The sequence below is a fragment of the Lepisosteus oculatus genome, chromosome 6 (assembly GCF_040954835.1).
Source record: "Lepisosteus oculatus isolate fLepOcu1 chromosome 6, fLepOcu1.hap2, whole genome shotgun sequence".
Lineage (NCBI taxonomy): Eukaryota > Metazoa > Chordata > Actinopteri > Semionotiformes > Lepisosteidae > Lepisosteus > Lepisosteus oculatus.
The window spans coordinates 2,927,017-2,948,159 of record NC_090701.1 but is presented as its reverse complement, the minus strand read 5'-3'; the positions used below and the strand labels follow the sequence as shown (position 1 = coordinate 2,948,159).

Sequence of the window (21,143 nt, the reverse complement as noted above, 5' to 3'; positions counted from 1 at the left end):
TCACTCTTTAGTACTTCAGGAAAGAAAAATAAAACCAAATCTTTGGTTGGCTGTGTACAAATAACTATTAATCTCTAGGAAAACAGGCTAGAAAAAAATGTTTATGGCAACACAGATTACCTGTAGAGTATTTGCTTCTGGGTGCTGCATTGACACTGCTCTTGCTTCTTGCAGTCAGGTATGAAGGTCTTAGGTCTTGTCATGATTTATAAAAATAAAAACAAACAAGTTGCACATAAGATGAATCACCCTCTGGTACAGTAGATATTCATGAATTCTTTCTGGTAGGGTTTGTGGGGTAAAATGTATCTGATTTAAATGTAATTCTTTATTTTAGTTGTAACCATCTGACAACGTTTACCATCGCATACCAGGAAGTCAGCAGCCATTATTACTTCACAGATGTGTCCCAGTTTGTTAGGTAAGTATGGATGGATTGACTGAGTGTTGAGATAATGAACAGTTAATGAACAGTTCTCAGTATTTTTTACTGAATTCTACATACTGACGTGAATGTACCAGGGATTAATGCCATATGGCGCATATTTCACTCCAGGTTTACAACGCACTAGAGACTCCTTTGCACCACAGTACACAAGCACCTTTAACGGCATCGACAGTCTCACTGGTGATGCATACAGGGCTGTATTCATCCAGGGCAGGTTCAATTCTGCTTCTATTCTGATACTTTTGTTAAAAGAGGAGAGCAAGCACCCATGTAAAAAATAAACATCTGAAGATCCTGCTCTTTGGATCAAATAAAAACCTGTAAAACATTCGGTATATTTTTCAGCGGCGCTGTGTTCTTTTCCCTCTGTGGAAATGCAGCCAGTGTAGAAGTCAGGAGACGCTGCACATTGGAAGCCCATGTTTGTCTTGCAGCCTAGTCGATAACCTGGTTCTGTGCAGCGTGACGTTTGTCTTTCTGGGGATCTACCTTGTCCTGGCTGTTGTCTGCAAGCGAGCTGATCTGGCCAGTGAGAGGAGGAGCGGACTGGTCTTCCTGCAGGACAACAGCCCACTGGACCGGCAGTTCTACACCATCACCGTCGACACAGGCTTTAGATCCAGAGCCACAATGACCGCCAAGGTACTGCTCGACTCCTCGGAGGAAACCACGCATGGTTCAGGTGCTGATTTCTGCACCGCAATAAAGGAAGGAGGTTAACCTCGTCTCTCACTCGCTCTTCTTGAAGATGAGCAAAACTTTCCTACAAAAACATACACGTATGATGGGTCAGCAACAGTGTGTTACCTTATAAGGTGTAAACAAGGTCAGAAGGGCAAGGGCAGTTAGGTCAGCCGTGGGCAATTAATCAAGACCCTAATCGGTTGAGACCCCTGTTCGCTTTCATGTTGCTAATCACACGTAGGATACATGAGTTGCACCTCCACTCGAGAGACCCTGGGGAGGCTGGGAAAGCACAAAAAACAGCAACAAAGTTCTTGAGGTCTTAACTTCTAACTCATAAGAGGCATTGGTTCCTTCAGGGCCAGACTAGACCGCTCAGGAAATCCAGAGCTGCAGCCTTTGCTGCTAGGATGTGAACTTTCACCTGTTGTGCTCCGCGATGACGCAGGGCTGATGTCTTTCGCGGGCCTGGCTTGCGATGGCGGGGGGATTGCAGTGGGCTTTGTTTCTGGGGCAGGTTCACATCGTTTTACACGGCGAGGATGGGACTTCGGAGACCAGAGAGCTGAGCTGCTCCGGCAAACTGCTCTTCGGGAGAAATTCAAGACACACCTTCATCTTGAGGTACCTCTCATCTTCCTGCGCCTCTGCTCGTCTGGTGTCAAAGTTTGTCCATTGTATCAGAAACTTTAAAGTTGACAGAGGGTTCCAGCTTTGAAGTCCTGGAGGAATGAAATGGGATTTGAGTACTCGCAAGACCACAATTTCAGAAACAAGAGGAGAGAAGCCCTTTAAGCCATTGCCCTTTAATTGTAAAAAGGCAGGACAGCTGGTTAGAACAGACAGCCAATGTATTACCCAAGTCTTTTACCTGTCTTGGCTATAATGTTCTATGGATCTGGCAGTGACAGTGAGTAACACTTGTGTGATATATACCCCCTACATGTTACATGAGGTGTGTCCAATGGGGCGCACAGTGTCTGAAGGTTTCCTTTACAACAAGCTGCAAATTACCTAAATTGGCTCTTTATTGGCTTAATTGGACAGACTTCTCCCTGCTCTTCGAGTGCTAGAGCTTGAAAGAGGCGCAGCAGCCTTCCTGGGCCAGGATCAGATACTGGTGGAATAAGTTTAATAGGGTGAACTAAAAGACTAACACGCCTTGAAAAGAGCACGTCAAGCCTTGGAGTACGGTGACGTGAGCAGCTTTAAGAGGTGCTGTGTGGCCGAGCCGAAGGCTGAAGCTGCACTCTGTGTCTCAGCGCTCCAGACTCCCTGGGCCCCATCTGGAAAGTGCACATCTGGCACGACGGCCGCGGCCCCTCTCCCAGCTGGTTCATCAGCCACCTGGCGGTGCGGGACGTGGCGTCCGGCACCGGCTGGCTCTTCCCCGCGGAGTGCTGGCTGGCGGCGGACGAGGGCGACGGGAAGGTGGAGCGCGAGCTGACCCCTCTGACCCAGAGCCCCGGCTTCGGGAAGGTAGGCGAGCTGCCCGCCGTGCAGACCCAGGCGCGCTCCCGCGGGACGCGGATCAGACCTTCTGGGCAGCCGGGCCCATCGTGAGGGCTTTCATTTGTTTGCTCACGTCACCCATAGAGGTTCATTTCGCAAAGTGGAGTGAAAAATTAGCTGCACAGTAAGGTGAGCCGTGCAAAACTATTTTTTGTTGGGCCTGAGAAAAAAATAATAAGTAAGTAAAAGGCAAGGAAGTTCTGTCTTCACGATTTTTAGAGCGTACCTGCATGCCGAGCTTTTTCGTACAGCATGTCAGATGTGCGCTCCCTTCCACATACTGTACCATCTGAGACCTGTGGGTCATCAAAAGACAAGCAACAGCTTCCATTCGGTCTGTTAAGGTGCATGTTGTTGCACGCAGCCTTTTCAAGTTGCTTGTTTATCTGCAGACAAAGATTCCCCGATTTGAACGAAACCGTCTATCAATCTTCACGACAGGAAATCTGTACGATTGGTTAATGCAAGAAAGCCTGTTGGCAAGTGAAAGACTGACCCTCTCGTGTGCTTTTGAAAGACGATTACCTCGTCGATTCGTGGAACTTCATGAGTTTAGTCAGTACTGTGCGAATGAGCTTTCTGTGTCGGTCAGTTGGTTCCTGAGCCATTTTGCGGGCGGCAGCTCTGGAGGAGCTTGGGTCGCAGACGGGGGCTGGGGAAAGGTGCTGAGCTGCCTGTCTTCGCCGCTGTGCCCCCAGCTGCTGTCCGCCACGCTGACGGAGCTCCTGGAGGACTTCCACCTCTGGGCCTCGGTGTGCACGCGGCCTTCCCACAGCCCCGTCTCACACTCCCAGCGCCTCGCCCTCTGCCTGCTGCTGCTGCTGGGCTACACCGGTCTCAACGCCCTGCTGGTGCACCTCCGGGACGACCAGGTCAGCCCCCGCCGCCCCTGCCTCCGGGCGCGTCTCAGCATTGTAGTTAAGAGATATTGAAGGTAGGAAAGTCAGTTTTAAAGGCCTAGTTTCTGGAATACTGGGAACTCCTTCTGGAATACTGGGAACTCCTTCTGGAATACTGGGGACCTCCTTCTGGAATACTGCTGTCTCACCTTGGCAGTCCGAACTCCATGAAAGGAGTGCCCCTAAAACTAGTCTTAGGGAGTGAGACTGATGCATATCAAACCAGTGAGAGGACCCACAAACGATATTGACAAACTGTAACATTGTGGAAGTCAGACGATTTTAAATGAGAGGCTGTTTCGGTGCAGTATCCCCCTGAAGACCACGGAAAAACCCTTTGCTTCGATTCAGGTTTATGGCAAATGTGGGAAATAAAATGTTAATATAATGAGCACACTGTAAAAAAGAATGCAAGATCTTAAATACTGTAAGCTTTAGTTATAAGCTAGAGGGTGACCATTTGACCATCATGCTTCACGGGCTGCTTGTGTCTTGTTAATATGAAGATCTCAACCACATGTTATTTATTTTCTTTCATTTTAAAATTTGACGTTTTTAATTGTTTCTCTGCGCTGGCAGGAAGACAGCGATGACTCAACACATCGACTGCTCTGCCCCTTTCATCAGCTGCTCCCTCTGGTGTCTCATGAGGCCATTTTTACTCCCCTGCGTGTGGTACAGTCCTCTGTACCTCTGTCTGCCTTCATTTCATTTGCCAGATGTCTGCTCAGCCTTGAGCGGGTCTTATCAGTTATCAGTTTTATTATTCATCAGGGCATTTTATTTCCTCTGTCATACCTACTGTTTACCAACCCTCCTCCTGTGGTGCCTGGTGGAACTGGTTTGTGTGCGAATTTTAAACAGTGTTTGCTTGTCTTTGTGCCTGATGAGTTTATTTGCTGGTCTGTCTTTGCAGTTCTCCGCTGCGCTGGGCCTCATTGATGTCTCCTGCGATTCCCTGGTGATGGGAGTCTGCAGCACCCTGACTGTGTTTCCACTGGTGGTCCTGGTGTCCCTGCTCTTCCGGTTCAGTGAGGCAAGTCTGGTCACAGGGACTGGCAGACAAGGCCTTTCTACAAGGAACTGTGCCACTGTGAGCTGGGAGTGATCAGTATATGTAGGTTTCCCAGCGTTTCCAAAAGGGGAAATTCTGTTTTGAAAATCCACAAGCTTCGGTGGGCTTTTCTTTTTGGGTATCCCCAGTTAGAGTTGAGGCAGATCCTGATGGACGTACTGTAACTGGGTCTTTAGTCCCATTTTCCTTTGCTTCTGAATCCCTGAATTACTGGTCTTGCTGTTCATTTGCTGGGTCCAGGTGGGTCTGGGAGGGAATAGACTGTCCAAGATCAGAAATGCTCTCCAAACAGCACTGAGCCCATCCCTGGGTTCTGCGTTCTCCTGGGGTCAAGTGCAGTCGGGCAGGGGAGACTGGGGGTGTCCTGTTTCTTGAGGATGGTGTGAGGGATGGGGAGGAGTCTGCAGCAGAAACTGGGGTTGTCATTTGGGGTTGTGTTGCCGTTCTGTGTTGATTATTCCCTGCTTCGAATGCCAGGTGACTGATCATAAACATACCAATACTGGAGACCACAGCGCTGGACGAGCACCAGATATCTTCTCCGTGGAAGGTACAGACTCCGGCTATCTGTCGTCACTGGGGTTTTTCTGTCAGGACTGAGTTTGTCAGTGCCTTAACAAGACTCAAAGAGAAATCCACACACAGCCCCACGGTCACCTGCTGAAACAGCCTGCATGTCCATTTCAGCTCACCTGGATGGCCTGCTGGCAGAGGACAGTCTCTTTGAGTCTTACCAATCCTGGCACAGCCTCCAGCATTGGGCTCAAGAGGTCTGGAGGAAGAAGTATGAGGTAAATAGCACACAGTATGAAGTATGAGGCAAACTCATGGCCACAAACCTCAGATCCAGCAGTGATTTCTCCTGCACCTCAGGTAGTGACTGCATCTTACAGTTCCAGAAGACAGTATGGAGTATAAGGTAAATAACACAGTATGAAGTATGAGGCAAAAAAGCACTCAGTATGAAGTATAAGGTAAATGGCTTTCAAGTGCTTGATTCTATATTTCTGGTGTGAACCTCATAACAGGATAACATTTAATTGATATGAAGAAGCAAACTGAAACATCCAGGGATCCAGACAGACATAGAGATGGGAACCCACCAAACTTCACTCTGGTGTCATAAACATCTGTAACAATAATATTCTCAGCATCAGTCCCAGTGGTGGAAAAGTGTGCCTTAAAATAATGTTATTAATTTAGTGCTTTGTTTAACTAAAAATGAAGAATTGTATCATTTAACACTAGAAGGAGTAGAATAAGATATATGACCAGTTTCTCTACTTGAACTGAGGACGCAAAGGGAAATTAAGAATATTCTAAGGCCACAAAGCTCAGAGTTCCACTGCCCACCTATGTGGCTAATATCCATAACTATTCATTGTCATTGCACTTGACTGACACCCTCATCCAAAGCATCTTACAAAGGTTACAGTGAACTATCTGCCTGTTAGCTGTGAGCCTCATTTACCCATCTTGGCAGGCTGGAGCAGTGTGGGTAAAGCACCAGGTCAGGGGCGACAGCAGTGTTTCCCACAGCCCTGCAGTCGGAAGGGCAGAGTCCTGGCCCCTGTGCCACGCTGCACCCCTCCCTGTGGGCTGACCTGCAACAGGGACATCACAGTGGGCCCGACGGCCCCCCAGCCCGTCCCTGCCCTGATGGTGACCCTTCCTCTGTCCTCTGTGTTTGTGCAGCATGGCGGTCCGGACGGGCGCGCTCTCAGCGTCGTGTCCGGGGGGCAGGGGGGCCAGTGCGGCTCAGAGCGCAGCTCCAGTGGCTTCGAGGACGGCAGTCCGGCGGCCAGAACCCTCCGGTCCAGCAGCGACCTCTCCTGCACCCCCTCCTCAGGTAGGGACCTCTCCTGCACCCCCTCCTCAGGTAGTGACCTCTCCTGCACCCCCTCCTCAGGTAGCGACCTCTCCTGCACCCCCTCCTCAGGTAGTGACCTCTCCTGCACCTCCTCCTCAGGTAGTGACCTCTCCTGCACCCCCTCCTCAGGTAGGGACCTCTCCTGCACCCCCTCCTCAGGTAGTGACCTCTCCTGCACCTCCTCCTCAGGTAGTGACCTCTCCTGCACCCCCTCCTCAGGTAGTGACCTCTCCTGCACCTCCTCCTCAGGTAGTGACCTCTCCTGCACCCCCTCCTCAGGTAGGGACCTCTCCTGCACCCCCTCCTCAGGCAGCGACCTCTCCTGCCCCCCCTCCTCAGGTAGCGACCTCTCCTTCCCCCCCTCCTCAGGTAGGGACCTCTCCTGCACCCCCTCCTCAGGTAGCGACCTCTCCTGCACCCCCACCTCAGGTAGGGACCTCTCCTGCCCCCCCTCCTCAGGTAGCGACCTCTCCTGCCCCCCCTCCTCAGGTAGTGACCTCTCCTGCCCCCCCTCCTCAGGTAGTGACCTCTCCTGCACCCCCACCTCAGGTAGTGACCTCTCCTGCCCCCCCTCCTCAGGTAGGGACCTCTCCTGCCCCCCCTCCTCAGGTAGCGACCTCTCCTGCCCCCCCTCCTCAGGTAGTGACCTCTCCTGCCCCCCCTCCTCAGGTAGTGACCTCTCCTGCACCCCCACCTCAGGTAGTGACCTCTCCTGCCCCCCCTCCTCAGGTAGGGACCTCTCCTGCCCCCCCTCCTCAGGTAGCGACCTCTCCTGCACCCCCTCCTCAGGCAGCGACCTCTCCTGCACCCCCTCCTCAGGTAGTGTCCTCTCCTGCAGCTCCAGGAGGCAGCAGGAGCGCAGGAGCTGGCCAGCGGTCGCCAGTTCTTTCAGGACCGTTAACAATTGTTTTCAGCTTCACAGTGTAAGGAAGACAGACCGAGGACTGCATTTCGCTGACCCTGTTCGGCAAAATAAAGCAAGGAGTTTGGACGTGAGAGACAATGTCATCACGTAGTCCCTTCCCTCTTTACTTTGCACTCATGTACAGCTGTTTCATAAGACAGAGCCTGTGAATTTCAGGACACAAATCCGCAGCAGAAATGTCTTTTTCTGCACAGTGTTCCAATGCTCTCCTGTTGTGTGTTTCTGTTATTTCCAGAGCAAGGCTGCGCTCTTCAACAGCACACCTCTGGAGGCAGAAGAGCTCTGCCTCCCTGGTGCCGTCATGTGGCGTGGGCTCTCTGCTTGTCCCTGTCTGCCACCTGCGCCATCGTCACTGGAGTCCTGGGAATGAAGTAGGTGCCTCTTTATTCCAGGACAGTACCACATGTTCTAATTTTCAGGATCTGAGTCCAGTTCTGAGCTGCTGTAAAACTAAACTGTTTTCATCTTGCATGTCTTATCTTTGTTATTGTCATTTAATGTCCAGTTAGGTGCGTGTCTGGACAGGTTATATTGTGGCCATTAACAACAGAAAGAGAAATGTCTAAACCTGTGGTTAATATTTTAGCTTCAGACTCACACCTTATTCACTTTTTTGTCTGCAAATTCCTCAATTTCTAGCGTGATATAACCATTGTAACGGAAGAATGATCGCAGCTGTACAATGTGGCATAACTATCACAAATCTGTCCAGACAATACAGTAGGTTGTGCACTGCTTTGAGGGTAAAAGTTCAAATCTGTTTTGGCTCTTGCTCATATCATGGGTTTGCAAATCATGCCATACATCATTTTCTTGTTGCGAAGTTTCTGTTGTAGAATGTTTTTTTAATCGGAAGATGTTATGCACAGCTGGCAGAAAATTGTCCATCTGGGGAGCGAACCGCAGACACGGTTAGCCACTGGAAAACAAGGAGCATTATCTATGCTGCTTTTAACTGTGCTTCTCTTTCTTTGGCATTTGCTAGGTTTAGCAGTAGCCAGTGTCTGCTGTGGATCCACTCCGTCTTCGTCTCTTTGCTCTTCTGTGTTTCTGTACTGCAGCCCGTCGCGGTGAGTCCTGGTGAAGGATCCAGACTTCCCCCTGCTGTGCTTTGTGTTGTGTCTGAGGCATGTAGGGTCCCCTGACCCTCTGATACAGGCTCCCCCAGCTCCCGACTCCCCAGGATAACCACACTCCTTCGGGGCCGCTTGCTTTGTCAACTCCTGGGGTGCAGGGAACTGTCATTACACTCAGGCACCTCAAAGGCCTTGAGCGGGAGAGTCAGCTGGTACCCTCTGGACCAGCGCCAGATGAGCTGGCACCTTGCTGGGCTGGCCTGAACCCGGCCAAGTAGGGAGCCGGTGAAGGCCATGTTCTTACTCGTCCTGGTAGTGTCGCAACACGTAGATGGTCTCGACGTCTTTCATGCCACCTTCTCTCCAGCTGTCTGTAATAAAAATCAGGAGCGCATGAGAGTCTGTTTGTTTTTTCCTTCTAGATCTTCATCATGGCAGTGGTGGTGTCGCTGAAGAATAAAGACCGTTGCGACTATAAAGGCCACGATGAGACGGGCCCTGCTCTTCAGATGGTGGAGAACTGGAGACTGAGGGGAGGCTGCGCCCCTGAGAGCCACCTGTACAGCCCATACCATCACCGGCAGCATGGGCACACTCACTTCGACAGGGTAACGCTCTCCTGCTGTGCCGCAGACCAAGCTGGGGACATAAGCAGAGAACTTGGTGCTTCAAAGTAGTGAACATGAAACTCACTGGGACAGCCAGCAGCTAGCTAAATCGAAGGTGGGGTATTGCATTGGTGGTATTGTATTGCTCTGATGGTGCAGATTCCTGTGTGGGGTCCTGGGTTGTATGAAGGCAGCTGTGAGACCTCATGCAGCTCCTCATGAAGGCTCTTCAAACCCAGCACAGCCATAGAAGTCCCCTGAGGCCAAGGGCAACCTGCACCTACCGACAGACTGATCGATTCCTTCTTTTAGGTTCTGACCAATGCAAGCTGTCGTGCCCCGAGCAAACTGCATACAGTATGTTTCAGCTCAACGTCAGTGCTTTTACTGTTGCAAAGTAATGTTTGGATGAGGTAGCTCCTCCAGGAGATGCATGAGAGCCCACAGCCATGAGAGAGCAAAGTGGTCGCCCGTTGTTTTGTTTATTAGCATGTGTGAAACTCCATAGCTCTCTGTGGGGTGTTGGAGTAAATTTGATAGTGTCCCTCTTCAGATGCCCCCCTTTAATTAACAGGAAACCCTAGATGAGCTGCAGTTTGTTGCCTGACAAGCTTCTTCACCCACAGATTGTAGCGGCTCGGCAGAGAGCCCGGTACCTGCGCCTCGTCAGACCGCCCTCCCCTGCACAGCTGAGGGAGTTGCGAGACAGGATGAAGAAGGAATCCCTGCTGCAAAATAATTTCAGGTACAGCGGGGATGTCAGTGATGTTCACTGGTAAAACGATCATACCAATTCAGGCCATTTCCAGAAGACCTCCAGCACAGTAATTCAGTTGCGCAAATTTTGGATGAAATACCACGAACGCCATGGATTTCTTTCTAAATATTTTGTGAAGTAAAGCTAAAGTACTTTTCTTACACAGCACAACCAAGAGGGTTTTGACCCAGAGCAGGTGATGTCCATCTATTCATTGACCTTCTCAGTAATGTGCTGTTTGACAGCCTGAGATTATTCCAGAGGTGCCTCAGGGCTCCATCCAGATGTCTCATGTCTTGTTTTAGACCAGGGTAGCTTGGAAGGCGTAGACATATCTCCAACTGGCCCATTTCTCCTTTGAGAATACAAATTACACTGTTTGAGAATGTTTGAGAGTAATACAGGTTTATGTAATGACTGTTCTTTCTCCTGCAGTAAAAAAGAGCTGCTTCTGCTCCGGTTCCAATGGCTAACTTGTGAATGAGATAGTTTCGTGTCTTAAAGAAAAATGAAATGACCTTATGCAGTCAGAACCCCATTTTCGAGCCATGAACCCAGGCTCATCTCCTGTGCTGCGCAGCCCAGAAAAGCATCAGGCCTTGGCTCCTGGCAGAAGGAGCAGAAGCCAAGACTCTGGTCATGAGATTGCTCTTGAGAAATCGAGGAAGGGAGACTGGCAGCACCTGACCCCTTTCTCGGTCCCACACTTTATAACTCCCCTACTCTCCTGCCCTTCCTTAAACTCCATGGCAAACTATTTTATGAGTCACCGATCCGAGCGTACCCCCAACAGGTTTCCATCGGGAGTCACATGCTTTTGTGCCAGGAGGCCTGTTCCAGCAGCACACTAAACTGCGGTTTTCCTTCCTGACAGGGAGCTCGCCCTTTGCACGCTCATGTTACTCCTGCTTCTGTTCGTCACTTACGGGAAGTTCTCCAGCAGCCATTATCGACTGAATCATGCCGTCCGGACTGAGTTCACCCGGTGAGTGACCACACCCGTCCCCCGTGATCGGTGTTGGGCAGAACACACGGTGATTTGCAGAAGAGAGGTTCCCATTTGGCTCATGTAGTTCGCTTGCTTTTTAGTAGCTAGTTCACCTCAGGGTCTTCTACAGCCATGTCTTGAAAGACGTCAGGCATCAGCTTCAACAACATGGCTGGGAAGCCCGTTCTTTACTCCCATAGCCCTTTTGTATAAGTAAAGGCACAAGTGTTTCCTAAAAACGTAAAAACTCACATTAATGAACCAATTCAAGAACATTTATGTTAGGGATCATAAATAATACATTTTTAAAAGCAATCCAGTTTTTACCAGAGCCCTTAGATACACTATTGGAATTGTTATTCCTGCTTCAAGCATTTCTCCTGGGTGATTTAGATGAATGATACACAATTCTGCGCACTTTCATGAGAAATTTCCCCTGTCTGGGTGGTATGTCAGGAGCTCTGTGATGATTATAGTCATTTAAAAAGGTATTCACTCCCTTGTAGTGATGTCTCAGTTTGCTCAATGTGTGTCAGATCTCTAACTTGTGTGTCCGCTGAATACAATGTAGTTTTGCTGCACAGTATGTCAGCTTTCATTTCTCCTTTTTCTACTGAAATGAGATTTCAGCTGGCTTTGTGACAAAGTGTGGACTGAGAAGCTGCAAAGACCGGAGTTTGAAAATGAGATGGTTTGTGCCAAACATTTATGAAACCGAATGGCCCATACACCCACTGCTCTCTTACCGATTATACATCGGTGAGTGCAGCAGAACCTATGTACGCTCTGTTTTGTACTTTTGAAGGAGTCCAAAGCACCCATTTCTGGAGGTGAAAACACACAAGGACTGGTGGAACTGGTGTCTAACCACTTTCCTGGATGGTCTCTACTGGGATACATGGTACAACAACGCTTCAGCTAGAAACAAGGTACAACTCGTCTAAAAGATAAGCTAGTTTAAATTAAATCACAAAGCAATCGTTAAGCCGCTTAGCTTCTCTTCTGGAAATAAAATACACTGCAGGCAGGAGCAGCCCTGTAAACAGGGGTCATCTGGGGACGACAGTCCAGCAGGCTTTGTTGGTCTTGAGGATGAATTCAACCCAATGAAGCTAATGATAAATTCAGTTGGGCAAAACAAGCCCGGGCATCACTTACAGGCATTTTCTCCACCAACATGCCCACAACAGCTGGCATCCCTCTCTCGGCACAGATCCACACCAGAGTCACCAGGCGCTTGGCAAGGGAAAGAGAGCAGGCCGTTCGGAATGGGGAAGCCCTCCTGCTCCAGTAGCGAAGTCCTTTCAGTCCTCTGTAACCCTAGTGATCCCGTGCCTCTGTGTCGGCAGGCAGGTGCTGTCCGGGGAACGTGTGTCCTGATTGGAGAGCCGACTCTTAAGAAAGTAGAGGCCACCGCCGACGCCGCGTGCGAGGTGAGCACAGTGCCATCGGTTCTCACGCAGACTTTCACCTGACGCGCTTTCCAGAGCCCAGACGCTGAGGGGAGCTTTCTTTTTTTTAATCATTTGTTTTTTCATTAACGAGACGTGTTGATTTACAAGAGGTTTCCCATCTCGGGGGCTCTGTAGCTGTGACTGACGATTATAGTTTTCTGCTCCACATCTTGAAAAGAGTATTCATTCCCTTGCAGTCTCAGTTTATTGAACAGCAAATGACGTTTACACATTTTATTGTTTTTAATCAAAACCTGAATGCTCAAAATGAACACTTTTGTGGTAATGAGATAAATGTCTTTAAAAACTGCAGTTTAGAAACATCAAAGAGTAACGTGTTTCACACACGTTTGTTTTACACACCAGGGGTCTCAGTTCTGTTACACTGGTTGTTGAAGAGCAGCAGTTTGCGTGTCTTGCCACAGATTTCCTGTCAGATCCAAGTCAGGGCTTAAGCCACTGTGGAGTGGCCTTGGTCTTGTGCTTTGGGTCATTCTCCTGCTGAATGGTAAATTTGGTATTCTCAGAATTTGTGGGTACTGTATTGTACTGAAATTAGTATGTGTTAACTGGTGAGTATTTACAGACAGGAATTTAGGAATAGGAACGTGGGATGGGCCACAGTAAGACTTGTGAAACCCAGTGCTTGATGGGATCTTTCCTGTGCGCGGGAGGCCTGTTCCTGCTGCTGTAAGGCACTCTGTGATCAAGCGGGGAGGAGGGGAGGGGTGCTCTGTGATTGACAGGTGGGGCAAAGTTTTTCATCGGTTCCTGGGTTTGACGGGTTTACATTCGACCGAGGAAGCAGTGGTGACCAAGGACACTGTGCTTTAGGAGAGATACTTTCCTTCAGAGACATCGAACAGGTCCTGCCTGACTTGGTCATCGAACGGCCCTCAGTCCTGTTCGTAAAAGAACAGATCTGTGGAAGATCTGGGCTTCCCGGCCTGGGCAGACAGGAACGGGTCGCTGACTGAGCTTCACTCCTCACCTCCCAGGCCGAAGCCCCGGGGGCAGACCGCGAGCCCGCGGGGTGCCCCGGTCGGTCCGAGTGGGGCAGACACGGGCCGTGTGGCCAGATTTCCTGCTACGGTGGAAGAGGGACACGGGTCAGCCTGGGGGGAACCAGGTGAGGCGATGTTTTTGGCACCTAATCAGTGCAGTGCAGCCCAGAACGAACTGAGTGTTGAACCTTGCATTTAGTACGACGCGTAACATCAGCCTCTTTACTCATCGATGGCTTTGATTCATCTACTTATTGTAACAGACATGCAGATAACTACATGAATAGAACCTGATGTTTCGAGGATGTTGGAACCATGGAGCAGGGAAATTTGGAGCACATACACATTCCATGTTTTTACACTTTTCAGCACTAAACTTGTTTTGTGTGGTTAAGGGCTGCGGCCTCGCTCAGGCTGCAGCAGCTGAGGGCCAGCGGCTGGCTGGGCAGAGACACCAGGGCCGTGCTGGCGGAGTTCACCCTCTTCAACGCGCCCGCGAACCTCTTCGCCGCCGTGTCCCTGCTGGTGGAGAAACCGCCCGCGGGGCCGCTGCTGCCCTCCGCGTCCGTCGAGTCGGTCGGCGTGTACCGGCTCAGCTCCGGCCTCGAGTACCCCGTCCTGGCGTCTGAGGTGAAGTTCCCACACCGCGGGGGGCGTCCAGGCCGCCACACAGGCCGCAGGGCCCCCCGAGCTCATGAACCCCTTGCCCTCCTCCTGCTCCTCCTCCCCCCAAACACACAGACTCCCTCATCGCCCCCCCCACACACACACAGACTCCCTCATCGCCCCCCCCCCCACACATACACACACACTGTATAATGGTGGTTAAAGGTGGATAATGGCTGCTAAGAAAATTATTAGTAGCATTAGAAGCAAAAATGATTAGATTTAAGTGATAAAATATTTGATTTTGCGTATTTTAATGTTCACGTGCCAGTCTTTGTTCCTTCATGTCTGTGTGACGTTCAGAGGAATTCTAATGGCTGTGCTTTGTTGTTCCGCTGGACAGATGCTCTTCCTGGTGCTCATCCTGCTCCAGATGTACTTTCAAGCCTGTGCCATGACACAGAAGGGGCTGCTGGCTTACTGGCATGACCCCTGGAACTGGCTGCAGGCGAGTTGTAATAATAATAATAATAATAATGTTTAGCCCTATACAATTTCTTGCATTAGGAATTCGTCTTTTCACATACCCCAGCTTTTCTCCATGGAGACACAGACACACAGACAGGGAGAGAGAAGTTTGGGGTCAAAGCGCAGGGTCTGCCATTGTAAGGTGCCCCTGGAGCAGTTAGGGTTAAGGGCCTTGCTCAGGGGTCCAACGGAGTAGGATTCCTCTGCCAGCCACAGGATTTGAACCAGCAACCTTCCAGCCACAGGCGCAGATCCTTAGCCACAGAGCCACTGCTCCGCCCATCATTTTGTTGGGTGGGAACTGTGCTCGTAGACGCCTCTAGGTCTTGGAGAAGGGGTTATCTGTACTTGTTAAGTGGCAGTGCTCTTGTTTGCATTGTGCTTCTCTTGGGCTCAAGTGCCTTGTGAAGCCACATTCAATTTGCCTCCCCTTCTGGACCTTCTCTGTTTTGTCCACGTGGGACAAAATCCTGTACGTGGAATCCTTTGGGATGCAGAGCAGTACATAAATGCAATCAATAATAAACACATCTTGGCTACTGTATGCATGTGCCGGTCTTTACACTCTCATTGGTTTGCACTTCATTTCTTGCCCGGGAAGGCCAGGTTTATTCAAGGAGCCTCAGGGTCCCTGAGCTCCTATGAAAACCATTAAGACTTTGGTTGGTATTGTTTAAAAATAAAAACCTTTTTCTCATTCTTTTTTGACAGGTCACTGCCATCCTCATCAGTCTGCTCTACTACGCCTGCTCCTTGTATAACTACATTCTGACCGTCGAGTCAATAGACCACCTTCAGAGGGAAAACTTCAAGGCTTTTGTGGATCTTAGTCTCCTTTCATCTTGGGAACAGGTTGGCAAACACACCTCTGTTCTCCGTGACTGCAGATGAACTGCCTGAAGTGATTCTACAAGATGAGTGCTGTTATGGAAGCTCTTTTATTAAAGGAAGTGAAAAATGCACCCAGTGTCCAAATTCAAAACTCCATGGATTTACATTTTCAGCTCTTCTATGGAACACTAAAAACCTTGGTTCTTTTTTTTCTTTCTCCTTTTTTATTTTTTCAACTTATTTTTAAAAATGAGAATTGTGTGAAAACCATGTTACCAGTTAATCTTAGTCTTTCTTAGTCTCGATTGCGATTTCCTCCTCGAGAGCTTTGTTTCCTGGCTCTCGGCAGATTGCTCACTGAAACCCGGTAGAAACCACATGTGTTTGATTCTGTGTTCCCAGCTGAGGCGCGGTCTGCATGGCCTGATGGTGTCCCTCCTCCTTGTGAAAAGTGTCTTCGTGCTGCGTGTGAATAAACTGATGGCCCTGTCTGTGACAACGCTGCGCCTGTCCTTTTCTAGTCTTACAGGGCCTGTGGTAAGAACTTCGACCTCCAGAGAGAAAGCACTTTTAGCTACATCGTTTTTTTTCCCCATAGTTAATAACTTCACTTTTTTTTTTCAAACTGGCAAGATCGGGTAGTAGTTGGGGCTGTTGCCTTATACTGGCCTGGTTGCGGGTTCAAATCTCAGGTGAGGCACTGCTGTGTACCCTTGAGAATGATGCCTCACGCAGATTGCTACAGCGCTCAGCTGCATACATGTGTGTCAAATAAATTAAATAGTATTTCACTCACAATGAGACTTACAAGCTCACGTATTCATTTTTCAGGTAGCTTGTGGTGTGGCCAGAACAAAAACTCAGAAAAAAATATTCGGTTAAACTCACCCTGTAATATATTTTTTGTCATTTGACGTGCAAATATTTCCAAAATGCAAGATTCACTATTTTCTTTGCTCCAGGTGGCAGGTGTTATAATCATAACTGCCTATGCCTGCCTGGGAAATCTCATATTTCTGCCTACCTCGAGGACATTCAGCACTTTCACAAGGGCACTCCAGACTCTCCTCACGCACCACATGGGACAGAGACAGCTACAGACATTGTCCTCACCACAGAGTGCCAACCAGCTGTTCCTGGCTTTGTATTATGGGACGTTTTCCTTCATTATAACCACAATCTGGACTGCAGTGGTAAGTCTGTGCTTTCTCGAGACACATTCATGAAGGGAATCTTAAACTCCATTACTTAATTGTTGTGATCATCTCTCAGCTGCAGAGATATCATTCTTACAGCCCGGTTGCAGAATTATGTCAAGTGCGTGTGTATCCATTTTAAAGGACTTTGTTCAAACAAACATTATCAAACGGGCTGGAAGAAAACCAAGGAACACTTGGACCCAGAGGAGTGGGGTTTGGAATGTAGGATTTAAGAGGCATTCAAAGATGTTGTTCAGCCGCTGCTGCGGGTGTGCTTGTGTGTACATACATGTATGTGTGTGTGCACATGTGTGCCTGCATGCATGGGTTTCTGTGTGTACTGTGTGCGTACATCGCGTGTGCATGCCCAGTGACAGATTGACGTCCCATCCAGGGTGTGTCCTACCTCAGGTCCCACCGTGACCCTCTCTGGATGAAGCACTTACCGAGAATGACTGGATCAGTGATTGCAACATGAATTCTCTCTCTTTTAAAAACAAACAAACAGATCATTGGAATTCTCACGTCACTGGCGAGAGCTGCCAAGAGGTGCTCAAGGAAAAAGTCATCGGTGACCTTCTCCGAAGTGTGGGACTTCCTTCGGGATAAAGCCCTGGAGCTCCTGGGTCGAAGGAGACCCAGATGGACAGACAGCTCCATCCAGAGACATGTGAGTAAATGCCATGCGTGCACTCCTGTGTTACATGAAGTTAGAAAGATCAGTAAGTGACCACTCTGATGGAGGGGACAGGACACTTAGCTTACACAGTTCACATGGCTAGGCCCCTGTGTGGAGCTCACTGTGACAGAGATGGCTCTCACATGAAACACAGTCCTGTTGTGAATCAGGCCAGGCAGATGTTACTGTAGACTGAAGATCGTGCAGATGAGGACTCTTCAAGATGGGCTGTGTTCTGTGCTTATTCACACATACTCAAAAGGAAGAAACCAGGGGACAGTAAGCAGATTCATCTAACATTGTACAGTACCTTGTGTTGTGTACTTATCCCATTATGCCACCTTTCCTTTTGTCCCAGTCACACAAAGTACTGTAACTGTTCTATAAACACATTAATGGCAGAATATACTTTACCTTTTGAGGTGAGTAGAAACTTTTTTCCATTTCCACATCGCAGTATTCCACATTCCAATATGACAAACACCAACACATTTTGAAATCAGGTGAATTCTACACATCGAGTCCATCAAAACGCTCATGGACACATGGACGCTTTCACAGTGACCCTCCATCCCGCCCGGCAACACAGCTCCGCGTGCTCCGTTGCCGAGGTGACCCAGCCGGGAGCTGCCCCTTGTCCCAGCTCAGCAGAACGACGGATAACTCGCAAGGGCGCTTGGTCAAAACAACGACCCCAAGTGCAGAAGCAAGGAGATTTCATAGCAGAGGGCAAGAATAACACCCCAGTGGCTTTGTTTGCAGAGAAAGATTAACCTTTCGCAGTACGGCCAGATCTCAGGCTCACAGTTTACTACATCCGACTCGTTTACTGAAAAGCCCATCATGTGGCGTTTGAGGGAAGGAATTTCGGGGACAAACATCGGGGACATTTTGCTTAGCTGGAGACAGTGATGCTGTCATGTTTGATTGACAGAACTTCTACTTGGAGGAATTCGACAGCCTCATGGATGAACTTTTGTTCCGGCTCAACGCCCTGTCCGACAGTCTTCACCACACTCTGCCTGCTAAAGAGCCGGCCTGCAAGGAGGGCGAGAGCTCTGGGCTCTGTCAGTCAGACTGTGACTGCAGCCTGGACTCGGAGGTAACCTCTCCGGCTTTGAGCACGAAGCAGGTGAAATATTTGCTCCTTCGTCCGTTTCCCTAAGCCTGCTATCACTTCTCCTTCCAGCTGTACTGTCATTTCAGTGGCCCTTTCTCTATTGTTATACCATTCACATTTTTTTGTTCTGTGAACAAAATTCTTTGACTTTATTGTTTACCTTCTTTTTCTAGGTTGCTTTTTTTACCCATTATAATAAAAGGGAAAGATAGCAAATGCAGATTGAGGTTTGATTTGGATGACTGTCTCCAGGGACTTGTTGGTCCTTTAAAGCCCTTTAAAATGGCTCCTGCAGTACTGTAATGTGTGCCACTGCAAGCACTTGATCCACACAGCCTGCAAGAACCTCTTCTTCCAAAATTCAAACAGCCGTGTTTAATATAGAGGTTTCTTACTAAATGAGCTGTGCGCACACACACTCTACTCCAAAATTATTTTTTTTAACAGTACTCAACATTTTTGCATGCACACGGCTAAAAGGAAGTGTTACATAAATGTGCACCTGCCTGCTATTCTGTGGAAGAGTGGGTGCTGGTGTAATTGCATTCTCTCCCACTAGAGGGCACTGGTCTCCCAGTGAGAATTACCTTAACTCTTGCACCCAAGTAGACGTTAATGAAAAAAACTTCAATAGACTAATGTCTAATAAAGAGACAGTTATTTTCTTGACAGAGCGACTATTGCTTTCCTAAGGCAGGTTGAAGAGAAAGCTCTGAACATTCACACAGGGGCCTGAACTGCAGGGCCCGACGGGTTATTAGGCTGGTTGTTTCACTCCACCTACGCACTAACTAACGGCCCTCAGTGAAACACCGGTGTCTACAGTCCAGACCCACCACTTAAACTGCAATTTCACTGGCCAGGTATATGGACATAAAAGAAAAAAAAAAAGCAAATTCGTTCCAAAAATCACCCTTCTAAAATGTGGCTTTAAGGTTCCTTCATAGAGGAGGTTTCTCTCCCGTGGGGTTTGGACCACGATAAGCCTGGGCAGACTGAGCCTACGCCTGGGGAGTAAATGCCGTTTCTTCCTGGTGTGCAGCACGCAGGTGACAGCGAGGGTCAAGCAAGGAGAAAGGGAGGGCAAACCGAAGCACTCCTGTTCCAGGACGGCCCAGAGACGTACCACGCGTCCCTGCCCCTTGAGGAAGGCACAGTGAGGAAGGAACAGAATCAGCTGAGGTAGCACTTTCCATGACTTCCACAGCAGAGAGCTTCAGTGTCCATTCAGGTTTCCTTCCAGGGAGAATAGTCCTCCAGACCGTTACAGACACGATCGAGGAGGGGGCAGCCTCAGCACGTGCAGGCACAAGGGAGCAGGTGAGGGTTTATTCCCTGCCGGAAGGTGAAGAAACAAGTGACACAAGGTTTCAGCTACGGAGCCTTCCTCACTCACACCTGAAGAAGGCTGCACAGCTGAAACTGTGTTTTTTTTATCTGCCTTTCAGCGAGAAATGAACCCTCACCTGCTCCTTTACAGACACTTAATGAGGAGGACGCACAGTGTCTCGTGTCATTTGTGTGTGTCCTCTAGCGCTGGCGTGAAAGTCACCCGTTTCAGGAGATTCACACACGGAACAAGGCTCGTCTGTGTAAACTGGGGCCGTGCCGTTTTGGCACAGTTAGTACGGAACGGTCAACCCTGATCCTGAGCGGTGAATCTGCACCTCCTGTGCTTGTTGATTACTGAGCAGAAGCTCCCGGTCTGCTTCCTGTTCTCGCCAGATCGCAGCTCGAATGGGAGCCGCTCCGGCCCCTGCGGCGGAAGGGAGAGGGGATTGCTCCGACGGGCTCCCGGGGGAATCCGGAGCAGCCCAGCTGTTCCCCAGACAGGGCGGGCCCCCCCCGCGCCGGGGTCAGAGCAGGGCCCCCCGCGGCCGACCCCGACCACTACAGCCTGGCCAGCCTCGGACACGACCTGCCCCACGTCCTGTGCGGGACCAGGTGCCCCGAGAAACGGGCGTCCCAATGCGGGGCCGGCTGTCCGGGGGTCCCCCCGACAGGCCTGCCCGCCCGGAACCGCAGGGTGCTGACGCGGTCCCGCTCCGCCGTGATCCAGACGGCCCGCCTGCCCGGACCGCGCTCCCCGCCGGGGGGCAGCGGGAAAGGGCGCCGGCTCAAAGGCAGGTCCAGAATCGCTCCCGCTTCCGGGCCGACTCCCGACCCGCGGGCCGGGCCGGCGAGACAGTGCTGGTGACCCGCTTCTGAACGCAGGCGGGCGCAGTGAAAGAAGGGGCAGGCTCACGAGTCAGAGGGCGACCAGGCCAGGTCCCAGTGGAGAGGCAGTCTGGGAGCACTGGAGCAATAGAGGGAATGGACTGGGAATGGACAAGCACTGCGAAACAATCTGTGTGTTACAGAAATACAGAATAAAAAGGCAATAGAATGTGTGGCTTAAATATGCTGAGTAAGTACCCCACGGCAACGTAATAAACCATAATATCTGAGTACGTTCATTCTTTTACGTTAAGGAACACTAGAACAAATTTTAACTCGATGTGTCATGATGCTTTTACAAAGCATCAGCAGCTTTGTGATATTCCACTGATTGTTGGAAATACAGTAATTCACCAAAGGTTTCAGTTTCACATCCCCTAAGCTGACTGCTACTATTGTTGATGAATTTACTACTGTGCAACTGTCCTGGAGGTACCTGTTATTGAAAACACGTGATCTGTATGTGTTCACGTACAAGTATCAGGCTGCGTGTGCAGAACGCACTGCTCTGCGGACGTGCTGCAGGTGCTGAGGTCTATTCCACACTGAACAGTTCTGGAATACACGATAGAAATGTCTCCTCTGCTTTCAAGATAATTGTAAAAGCACCGAAAACAAACGTTTTATAACAATTAAACTATATTTTATCACAAAATTAAGAGT

General features: G+C 49.6%; 1 protein-coding gene across 1 annotated transcript in view; it reads left to right on the top strand.

The window, feature by feature from the left end:
- Nucleotides 1-20,649, top strand: part of LOC102696132 (polycystin-1-like protein 1) — a 54,265-nt gene extending 33,616 nt beyond the window's left edge. The window contains exons 34-59 of the mRNA XM_069190823.1: nt 338-421; nt 883-1,090; nt 1,650-1,756; nt 2,395-2,611; nt 3,343-3,516; nt 4,460-4,636; nt 5,096-5,168; nt 5,306-5,409; nt 6,314-6,467; nt 7,649-7,784; nt 8,399-8,483; nt 8,912-9,097; nt 9,724-9,842; nt 10,729-10,839; nt 11,648-11,771; nt 12,192-12,275; nt 13,295-13,425; nt 13,696-13,930; nt 14,310-14,414; nt 15,146-15,286; nt 15,533-15,802; nt 16,228-16,458; nt 16,973-17,134; nt 18,078-18,275; nt 19,306-19,445; nt 19,989-20,649. Of these exons, the coding sequence (XP_069046924.1) occupies nt 338-421; nt 883-1,090; nt 1,650-1,756; nt 2,395-2,611; nt 3,343-3,516; nt 4,460-4,636; nt 5,096-5,168; nt 5,306-5,409; nt 6,314-6,467; nt 7,649-7,784; nt 8,399-8,483; nt 8,912-9,097; nt 9,724-9,842; nt 10,729-10,839; nt 11,648-11,771; nt 12,192-12,275; nt 13,295-13,425; nt 13,696-13,930; nt 14,310-14,414; nt 15,146-15,286; nt 15,533-15,802; nt 16,228-16,458; nt 16,973-17,134; nt 18,078-18,275; nt 19,306-19,445; nt 19,989-20,460 (4,228 nt within the window). The 3' untranslated portion in view covers nt 20,461-20,649. The remainder of the gene's footprint in view (nt 1-337; nt 422-882; nt 1,091-1,649; nt 1,757-2,394; nt 2,612-3,342; nt 3,517-4,459; nt 4,637-5,095; nt 5,169-5,305; nt 5,410-6,313; nt 6,468-7,648; nt 7,785-8,398; nt 8,484-8,911; nt 9,098-9,723; nt 9,843-10,728; nt 10,840-11,647; nt 11,772-12,191; nt 12,276-13,294; nt 13,426-13,695; nt 13,931-14,309; nt 14,415-15,145; nt 15,287-15,532; nt 15,803-16,227; nt 16,459-16,972; nt 17,135-18,077; nt 18,276-19,305; nt 19,446-19,988) is intronic.
- The last annotated feature ends 494 nt before the right edge of the window (nt 20,650-21,143 follow it).